This window comes from Plectropomus leopardus, chromosome 15 (assembly GCF_008729295.1).
Source record: "Plectropomus leopardus isolate mb chromosome 15, YSFRI_Pleo_2.0, whole genome shotgun sequence".
Classification (NCBI taxonomy): Eukaryota; Metazoa; Chordata; class Actinopteri; order Perciformes; family Serranidae; genus Plectropomus; species Plectropomus leopardus.
Genome location: NC_056477.1, coordinates 18602306 through 18613247, shown reverse-complemented (window position 1 = coordinate 18613247; position 10942 = coordinate 18602306). Strand labels below are relative to the sequence as shown.

Below are 10942 nucleotides of genomic sequence, written 5' to 3'. Positions count from 1 at the left end.
ACCAATTAAACTGTTTCCTTTATCGCCCTCAACAAGAGTAAATGCCTCATGTGCTGTCAGTATTGAATTTGATTCAATAAAATGATTACTTTTGGCTAATCTAAACCATCTATCACCGTCTATCTTACACATGTAGGCACATCAAACTGTGTGATAATTCTTCCACATACAGTGCTTCATCGCTTGTGAGGCTACAAAGAGACTTGCACATACTACACTTCACAACTTTATTCCCTTGAGCCCCTTTACACTCTTTGTCTTTGGTATTTGAACATAAAAAGCTTCCTGAGCTACTTAACTGTATGTTTGGACCTCTGTAGTCAGGCATGTCCTCTTTTCAAGGTTAGTTGGTCGTAAAGAACATGCAGGCTGAGGCATTATGGGACCAGTAAAAAGAGAGCTTGGAAACACTTCTCAGCAGCCCCCAAAGGTGGAACGGTCACAGGACCCCATTAACTTCCTTTCAGGGGTCTTTGGGTTGCAAAGAAAAATAATCAAATACTGTTTGGTTTGACATGGAGGGTCCATATAGAGGACATATCAAAATTTTTCTTTTAGACAAAACCAAAAAATATATGTGCGCATAATAATAAGTCAAACTGATTTATTTACAGTATGTGCCAGAAATGTATTCTGTTTGTCTCATCTATGGGAACTGTGTTCAGTGTGTCTTTGTTTCCCTCTGGAGTCGGTAAGATGAAACTGTTTGAGATATTTATTTTGGGTCAGATTGAAGTAAGCATTAATATTTAATATTGAGGGTTTGACATCAGTTAGGAAAGGTAAGGAGTGTAGCTGTTTTCTTATCTGTCACATCTTATTTTTTCCTGAGTAGTGGTAATATTTTCTGTGAAAAAAATTACATCTACTCTGTTTCCATGAGCCAATTCATACTAATGAAGGAAAAATAAAGTCTGCACTCTGGATTATACTTCCATAAATATTGAATTAAATTACCACCAAGGTGATGTTTCAAGCTGCATGCTCTTCATGAGACCAAAACAACCACTTGTCTGATGAAGAGCAGGTAGCTCAAAACACCACTTTGAGGGAAATTGAATTAAATGTTTATGGGAGCATAATCTACTGTGCGGACTTTGTATTTTTCTTCCCTTGTATTGTCTCTCGTGTTGTACCTAGTTTTTGTCATCTGAATGTGCATGTGTTTGAACTTTTAGTCCAACAATGTAAATACTAATGTAATTATTAACTGTGAAAAACCTGATTGACAGGCTTCCTGAGTGTTTGACCCACATGAATGTGTCTGTTGTGCCTCTTGGAGAACCTTTAATTTTGGGGAAGTGGATTATTTACATATATTATTTATTTTAAAGTCAGTGAATATGTTTTGTAGTTTTTGACGACACAGCAGATTTTGTTATGTTTAGTTTTGGACAGTGTGTAATCTCGGTTGTGTTTTAACCATAGGCCCACTGCTACAAAACCCAACTCCAGATATGCTATATTAGATATTGAATGTTTTCACTTTGGGTCAACTGCTCCTTTAAAATCACCTTTTAATCCGCACATACACTGCATTACCAGCAGAGGGTACTGTCCACCAACACAGCACTATTTACAGCAGCTGTCTGTACAGTCCCGCCACATTGCCTACATATTAAACAGAACCAGAGCCTGTGCAGCCAGAGTTATCACATAAATTCAGTCAAAATAAAACAAGGAAGTGACCTTGTCGCTCAGACAAAAGCTACTTGTATGGGTTTTGTGATACTTTGTTATATCTATAAATTAAAGACCACTGCGCATGTGTCCTGCTCCCGGTGTAACATACTCTTGCGTTTCCTGTTACCTAATACAGGCAACGCAGAGAGGAGGGGAAAACAACAGACAGAGGTCTCACTCATGCCCAGGTTGAGGCACCGAGAAACGCCAAGTGTAATTAATTACATGTGAAATCATAGCGCAACAATTAAGTATTGTTACTATCATGGGATTTAGTGAACGCTTTCGTGGTTGATTGCTAACATCTGTCACAAACAGGGCGGCTACCGTGCGTGCGACTACGCTTTCCCCCTCCCACGATGAGTCATCTTGCGAGGAACAGACGATCTTTGCAGACCGCCTGGCTCCAGAGGTTTCTTCAAGGAAGCAGAGCTCGCATACGTCTCCATCCCCGGCTCCAGGCGTGGCTTTCAGATGGGTGTGGTTGCTTGTGCTGAGAAGTTTTCCTGCTCCAGTGAGTCGACTGGTGAGTACACATGTTGACTGAATCTTGAGTTCAGTCTGAAGAGGAGCTCCAAGTGGCATGGACAGAAATTGAAGGCTTGTGGAGCTTTTTTTATTTACCATATTTTTAAAGTTGAAGCTCTCTGAGGCAGGGCAGCTCTGTGATCAAGGTAAATGTCACATGTTGTGGATGGATTTAAGGTGAATGCGTCAGTTGTATGACTGTTATCAGTGAGCTGACCTTTAGCAGACCCACGTGTGTTGAAATCATCTGCATTACGAGCAGTTTTTCCATATAATCTCACCTCTTCATGTAAAAGCTGCGTAACGATTTTAAACTTTATTAGATTTTTTTCTGTTGCCACTTACTTTGTAGACTTGCAGGGTGTGTTTTGCCATCAGAAACAGTTTGATGGTAAATAATGATAGTCCTTGTCAGTGCTGTGTGTGTGTGTGTGTGTGTGTGTGTGTGTGTGAAAATTGAGAATGTAACCTTTACATAAGCTGTAATAGTACAGTATGATTGGCCTGACCTTTCAGAATACACTGATCCAGTGACACATGCACAGAAACTGATATTACCTTGAGTCTCAGGAAATGCTATGACAGACTAGCAGGTATGGGTTGGGCCATGAATAATTGAGGATACAGTGTCCCATATATCCCTGCAAAGGTCACTGATTGTCAGGAGTGGATTTTTGTCCTGTGATTGGCTGTTTATCCACAGTCCAGCTCAAAGGCTCCATTCACCCGATGAAACCAGAAAGTCCAGTCAAAGGAAAGCTTTATGTCAGAGCGTGCTGAGTGCTGTGTGAACAGTTGCTGTCACAGCCCCGGGGCAACACTCGCTGATGTCTCTGTCTGACAGAGCTGAATGATGAAATGTGTCTTCTCAAGTCAGGTGTGTAATAGGAGGAGTTGTGTTTTAATGCTTTAAATTGTGCAACTCTTGCAGAACAATGGGCCTCCTGCAGCTGCTGAAATCCCAGTTCTTGTGCCACCTGATCATCTGCTATGTGTTCCTGGCCAGCGGCATCATTGTCAACCTGTTGCAGATCTGCACTTTACCTCTGTGGTTTGTCAATAAGCAGTTGTTCCGCAGGATCAACATCAGACTGGGCTATTGCATCAGCAGCCGTACGTACTGTCCTTATTCTCTGCCACATAGATAATCTGCTGTTTGATTTGCTGCCAGGAGGAAGAAAACTGTCTTTTCAGTATTAACTTTGTTGCAGTGATTGCACAGATTTAAACACTGTTGCATGCATGCTGTGGAATCAGACAGACCGCTTAACAATTTTTCACTAACATTCACTTTTTTTTTACATTATTGCTGATCCTCAGAGTTGGTAGCTGCCCTGGAGTGGTGGTCAGGGACAGAATGCATGCTCTACACTGACCCAAAGAGTTTGCCGCTCTATGGAAAAGAGAACGCCATTGTGCTTCTCAATCACACATATGAGATCGACTTCCTGTGTGGCTGGACCTTCTGTGACAGATTTGGAGTTCTTGGGGTAAGAGAGTATCCCAAAATTCTCTGTTCTTTTTTGACCTCTCAGTTCTACTTTTAACATGCTTTAATCCTTTCCCCCAGAGCTCAAAAGTCTTAGCCAAGAAAGAGTTGAGTTATGTACCTGTTATTGGCTGGATGTGGTACTTCCTGGAGATAGTTTTCTGCAAGAGGAAGTGGGAGGAGGACCGAAGGACAGTGGCTCAGAGTCTTCAGAACCTGCGGGATTACCCAGAAAACTTTTGGGTATGTTTGTTGAAATTGTTAGGTTGATGTTACAGAGATATTTGGAATAATGACATTAATGAATAATCTTTTTTATCTGGGGCTAGTTCTTGCTTTTTTGTGAAGGAACACGCTTCACACCAAAGAAACACGAGATCAGCATGCAGGTGGCAGAAAGCAAAGGTTTACCAAAACTGAAGTATCACCTTCTGCCCAGGACCAAAGGCTTCTGGGTAACTGTCCAAAACCTCAGAGGGACTGGTGAGTGTCCAATCATTGATGAAGTGTTTAAAAGAATAGTGTGTAAGATTTAGGAGGTTTCGTGGTGTCTAAGGGTGATGTTTGCAGATTGAAGATAGAATAACTTAAGTGTCCAAGGTTAAGGATATTTTAAATTATCTGCAGAGGGGGTTTCCTCTGCAGACCTGGTGATTGAAAACACTAAATTAAGCAGTTTCAGGTTAGAAATCAGAGTTTTCGTCTTTGCTGTTTGTCTTGTCCCAGATGCGCCACTCGCCCAGCACCTGCCAGTGTGTACTCACCTATTTTTAGTGCCGAATTATCCTTAGACTGTGCTACTTTCTTTCCAAAACAAACAAAGCCAGTGATTGTCATAAAAAAATATTCAATATGAAACTATGTGCATGTCCTTCACTGTCTGCATACAGACATGTGAAGAGGCACCAGGGAGTCTTAAAGTTAAGATACTGTAAAATAAAGACCTTGAATATTTTCACACTCAAATGTTAAACAGGCTGATCCAAGAATTAGACAACAGTCGTTTTTGACTCCTCCAGAACAGGCCTCTGTATGAGTTATGTCAAATATGCTATATAGACTGAATCATTGTTCTGTTACTCAAATTTTTTGGAGTCTCTGTCTATATGCATGCTGTACACAGAGCTTCACAGATCCAACTTGTGTTGTAATTAAATGTATATATTCAAGTAAGAACAGCTGTTTATTTTATTTTTCATCAAAATGAAGATTGACAAGTTCAAGTTTTTCTACATAAGTGATTTAACTGGTATAAACATTGAATAAAGCGGTTTCACATTAAAAAAAATATTGCTTTTCCGACACTCTAGTCGTGGAGGGGCTGCCAACTACAGCTACCGACACAAAAACTCGAATTACATTATCTAACGCCAGTGTTTGGTTTGTCTGTTCTGGGCTACTGTAGAAACAACATGGCGTCCTCCGTGTATGAGGACCTGCTCACTTTGTAGCTATAAACAGCTTATTCTAATTTAACAAAAACACAAATATTCTTATTTTCAGCTGATTATTTACTAAATAAAAGATACTTCTTATGTTTAATTTCTGCCAATATATCCCCCTAAATCGTACACACTGGACCTTTAAATATGGCCACCAGTAGATATGACATGCGGTGTATGTCTGAGGGGGAGGGGCTGGAGAATTTTGCAAATCAAATGTACAGTTAACTGTCGTGTGTGTTTTGTCTTGTGCAGCTGCAGCTGTTTATGACTCCACACTGAACTTCAGAAACAATGAACTGCCAACCTTGCTCGGAGTTCTTAATGGGAAGAAATATCATGCAGATTTATATGTGAGGTAAAAAGAAACATTTGCTGCATTGTATTTCCTGTTTAGGTGGTGTAATAATTGTTTATCTGAGAGATCTGACTTCCCCTCTTCTTTGCAGGAGGATCCCTCTGGAGTCGATCCCAGAGGACGAGGCAGAGTGTGCTGCCTGGCTACACAAACTCTACCAGGAAAAGGCGAGAGGGTGCTGAGGGTGGAAATTTAGACATTTATGCCTTTAATTTATAAATTAAAGCGGGCTAATGTTGAGAATTTTCTCCCTTTTGAAACATTACATAAGTTACCATCACTTTGTAGAGACATTGTCAGAGATGTGGCTTACAAAGAGCAAACTGTTATCTGTGTTAACGCTGTGTTTGCGTTAATGATTCAACAGGATAGCTTTCAGGAGCACTACACACAAACAGGGCGTTTCCCCGGCCCCCTGGTGAGTCCCCCAAGCCATCCCTGGGCTTTGATCAACTGGCTTTTCTGGGCCTGCTTGCTCGTCTACCCGCTTGGCCTGCTCCTCACTCAACTGATCAGCACTGGATCGATATTGACCATCTTAGCTTCTGTGGCGCTCTGCTCCGCAGGTTGGTTACATGTATTCATGCCTAAATCATCCTGAAATGGGTATAAAGATCCTTAATTTAACCAGATCCTTTTTGTCCAAAACATTCCATAAAGCAGCAGATTTGACAACTACAATGTAAGTTCCCCCTTTTATTTTTGAAAATGTGATTTTTCAGATTCAGGAGCATGTCCCTAACATCATTCAGGCATGTATGTGCTCACTCAGCAAAGTTAAAAATTCATCCGTCTGAGTAGTTTCACTGAAATGTGAAATGGAGAAGTGATTTCTCTCACAGCATGGGGATTCATGAGGAACATGTTAGTTTCCACAATAAATAAAATCATGTGTTTGGTATTTTTTTTTTTTTTAATTGAAAAAGACCAACCTCTTTTACATTTATTAAAAAGTGTCTGATAAACTACATTTATTTTTTTTCTAGACATTGTTAACCTTTAGCTTCTAATCTTAAAGGGACAAATTCAACTAGTCACTAAATTCTGATCCTGAGCAGGCTTTGTACCTTAAGGGAGAATATACTGTGGAAATAACCATGTCCACACCTTCTTTATGACTCGCTCAGATAAGCCTCTAAATGCAACCCGTCTTAATCTTTCCTCTACAGCTTCACTGGGAGTTCGCTGGATGATTGGCCAGACTGAGATCAACAGAGGCTCAAGCTACGGGAATAAGGAGTTCCATTTAAACAACAACTAAAGACTCCTGACTTGCTCAGAGCTGCTAGTTTGCACCGCTTCATGTCTGCAGGCTGCCAGCAACAAAATATGTAAACACTGGTCTGACAGGAGCTGTTCGACTAGTGCAAACCCGCTCCAGAGCACAATGCAGACAGCAGAGTCTCGTTGTGCCGCTGTGCTGCAGAAGCTCCAGATCATTGAACAGGATTGTGGTGGGCAGCTGCCTTTGGTAAACTCATGATAAGAAAGTGAAGCAAGATAAAAATAAAAAATAGCTTTATTACATTCTCCTTAAATCAAAGTGCAAATATTTGAATGCAGACAAGGTGAGCATTTTCACTGGTAACTCAAACTGGAATTACAATTCAACCAAGTGTAAAATGGACTACCTCTGTGATTGTTATGTAAATTGGAATTTCATGTTGGAAGAAAATACACATTTCACTTTTTTTAAAAAAAGCACACTGGTTTATTTTTTGTATGTTGCAAACAGTGGCAGGGAAGTAGAAGTGGTGGTGTGTGTCTGTGTTTACTCTTCAGCAAAGGCAGAGACAGAATACATCACAGAATCTCACACTTGCCCGTTGACAAGTGTTGAATTGTGTGTTATGAGTATTAAGATTTATGGAAAGCAGGAATGCTTTAAAATAGACAGTAGCTCATCTTGATTTCTACATCATTTTACATTCCTGTACCCATGCCTGCCTCTGCAAGTTGAGATAAAAATAAGGAGAGTCATTGCCCAAACTACAGGTCACTTCCGTGTTAGTTTGACATAAATAGATATACTGAACTGTTGCATAACAAAAACACTCCACAACTGATCTGCAATGCATCTCTTTATGATTTTATGACAGAGAAACAATTACTTGGATAGTAAGCTGGTATTTCAGTCAGTCTCCTCTGCCTATGATTATGTTTACGTGGACACGAATAACCCGTTTATGATCAAGTTTTTGGGGTATAATGTTAATATGTAAACAGCATATTGCGATCATGAAAAAACTGATTATGCTATATATGCAGAATGTGAATAACATGATTTCTCTGTGCTCACTCAATCGCCATGTCCTGAATATGATCATAACCACGATAAGCCTCATAAAATGGGTTATTAACGTCAATGTAATCGCAGTCAGTCATTGGAGACTCCAGTCATACATGCAGCATAAAAAAAAGCATATAGATATCCTTGCATTTTGTTGTTGGTTTAGCGAGCACTCTGTGAAACAGAAAATATTCAGGACCTTTTTATGAAGCTAGAAAGAAATGGTAGAAATAATAATAATAATAATAATAACCGTACGAGAGACTTTGAAGCAGCTACATATCGCACTTGTTCTTGTTTTAATGTAAACCCTGAGTCTTAATCCTGTTGCTTTTAACTAGTATGTATCTTATTTGTTTTGTTGTGTGAGTTGGTGTTGTTTGTCTTTGATTGTTGCAATATTTCTTAGACTGCTGTCTTGGCCAGGCTTCCCTTGAAAAAGAGGTCATTGTATCTCATCAGGACCGACCTGGTTAAATAAAGGCTAAATAAAAAAATAAAATGAAATAACACAACGGTGGGATTTATCAAAGGGTAACTTTGGTATTTTTCAACTGAGACATTATCTGATCATGTTTTAGTGTCTGAGTGATTAATGGGAACCATAATGTTTGAAATTGGTCCAGTGTTGAGAAAAACTGCTGCACAACCCGTGAAACAGGCTGCAATGTAATCACTCTGGGCTAAAGCACACTGTCAGTGTATGTTCACTAAATGTAATTGGTTTGTTGTCAGAAGATGTGAAGTCATGTCTTCCTTCTGGTGAAGTGAAGTCGACATTTCTTTGTAAACAGTGTTCCAAGGTTCAAGCCCCAGGCTGTAAAGTACTCCACTTTTTAACCAGCTGTTACTTGAAACCAGCAGGTTAATGTGTGATGTCTTTCAGGACTTTATGTCCAACACTGAACTTGTTGTCCATATTTTAAGTTTTGTGACCTTCGTCTCTCTGACTTCTCCTTCTGAGGTTGGTTCCTGGCCTTGGAGCTGGAGGGCGGGTTTAAAGTGGTTGTCAGGAAACTACCTGCTTTTGGGTAGATTTCCTGTTTCTACCCAACTGTTTTTAATTCTTGTGGTTTAAAAGCTGACATGCCATATCATGTGCTATTTAATTAATCTCCAAATTAAAATTTCCAATCTCGGGTGACAAATCTCAAATATTCTATATATTCAACTCAGGTAAAAAAGAACTTTCATTCAATTCATAACTCATCTTGTTAAAGCCTACTATGACCGATGAATAGCAGCTGATCTGTCGATTGGTTGAGTGGAAAGGTGGTTGTAATTCAATACAAAAGTTCTGAGTTCAATTCCTGCTTGTGCCATTCTGGAGGAAGTTTGAATTTTTGCATATTCTACAATATATTTTGACACTTTTTACATAGAAGCACGATATGTGTATGAATTAATAGATATGAGATGCACTACAGATCTTAAATGATATAAAAAATTAAAAAGATGTAGTCATGTGAAGTACATCATGTCTATGAAAGTAGATTTATTTTCTGTCAAAAGACCATCAGCATATATGATGACCATCATGACATTTTTTAAAGATCATCAATAGTTTTGCTTCTCATCAATTAAAAAAGTAGCAGGCATTCAAATGCTTGCAATGTCTTTGGATGCTGAAAAATACCTCTTGCTGGTCTAATGTCACCTTTTTTTTTTGCAGTTTGGTTGACAATTTTTGTATGCCATTTTTGCCAACACACTATACTTTACTATGTACAACAGTATAACGACAAAAATATACCTATAGACCAAAAAATAAAATAAACAATTATGCAAAATTGCCCATTTCTGAATAATGCTTATCAAAATGTTATAATTAATGCATCAATGTGCAAATTACTTTAATGTTGTAGCTTGTAAAGTTGGGGCCTTTTTACTTCATATACTGCTTGGCAGTTTGTGATTTTTACCAAGGAGTCAATAATGTCCATAATAATTTATCATCATTTAATTGTTGATTATATTTTAGATAAATAGTCTGAATCTGCAAAGTAATTAGAAGTTTTCAGTAAATTACTGGAATCAAAAAAACTGAAAATTTACCTCTAAAATGTAGTGGTGTTGAAATATAAAGTAGCAGAAAATGGAAATGCTCAAGTACAAGTACCTCAAAATTATAGGTACAGCTAGGTACTTGAGTTAATGTGCTCTACTTTTTACCATTACCCATGACCACCAGGGGCCCCCAGAACCCGCATTTTGCATTGGCTGTTGTAATGTTGCTGCATTGAAATACTGCACACAATTCACAGAGGGTAACAGGAGTACATTTATGCAAGTACTGTACTTAAGTATGAATTTTAGGCACATGTGCTTTACTTGAGTTTTTTTTCCCCCCATGCTACTTCATACTTTTTCTCCACAACACTTCAGAGGGAAATATTGTACCTTTCACTTCATGCTACATGTAATGTACACCTTTAGATATTTCACAAATTTGGATTTTTGCATAGCAAGAGTTTATAAAAAAAATGTCTTGTTATAAATTAAATTACCAAACAGGTTATACAAGTACACCTGCAATTATAGGTTGATTAATCAATCAGCTGATTCACAGACAGACAAGAAATGAATTGCAAACTATTGCCAACTATTTTGACAAACATTTGAGTTTTGGGGTGTTTTGTATATATAATTTATAATTTTCATTTTTTTGGAATTTGTTTTTTTCTGCATTTTCCCAATAATACTTATTTACTTTCACTGAATAAACATTTTCAATATGCAGGACGTTTACTTGTAAAAGAGTATATTTACAGTGTGGTACTTTCACTTAAGTAAAGCATCTTAATACTTCTTTCGCCACTGGCCATCTGAAATTAGTCCCCCTATTTTCTCACAGAGAACTACAAACTTGGTTGTCATAAATAATTAACTGAAATTATCCCAGCAGTCATTTATAGCACATATGATTTTCCACTGCACTATACAACAAGTGATTTAAAGTATGATAATTCATCATATCAGTCAAGAGGTGGTCATATGAGAACTGATTCACTGTGACTGTACTCGGAGGTTAAAAACAAGCTCTGGGGCTCTGCACAGTTATGACCGATGATGACCTATCCGGGTTGCCGTAGTAATGCAAGAGAGTGGCACTCCTCCTCAATGAACGTTGGAAAGATGGCGACGACATACGC

General features: G+C 38.6%; 1 protein-coding gene across 2 annotated transcripts; it reads left to right on the top strand.

The window, feature by feature from the left end:
* Positions 1 to 1836: 1836 nt before the first annotated feature.
* agpat4 (1-acylglycerol-3-phosphate O-acyltransferase 4 (lysophosphatidic acid acyltransferase, delta)) lies at positions 1837 to 8527 on the top strand. Of its 2 annotated transcripts, XM_042502732.1 has the most exons (10): positions 1837 to 1896; positions 2002 to 2209; positions 3143 to 3324; positions 3532 to 3701; positions 3782 to 3943; positions 4030 to 4183; positions 5398 to 5500; positions 5592 to 5667; positions 5868 to 6066; positions 6670 to 8527. In XM_042502732.1, the coding sequence occupies exons 3-10, from the start codon at positions 3147 to 3149 to the stop codon at positions 6759 to 6761; spliced, it is 1134 nt and encodes a 377-aa protein (XP_042358666.1). In that variant the 5' UTR covers positions 1837 to 1896; positions 2002 to 2209; positions 3143 to 3146; the 3' UTR covers positions 6762 to 8527. The 2 variants fall into 2 exon arrangements, with proteins under 2 accessions (XP_042358666.1, XP_042358665.1); XM_042502731.1 differs by lacking the exons at positions 1837 to 1896; positions 2002 to 2209 and adding an exon at positions 2216 to 2357.
* Positions 8528 to 10942: the final 2415 nt, after the last annotated feature.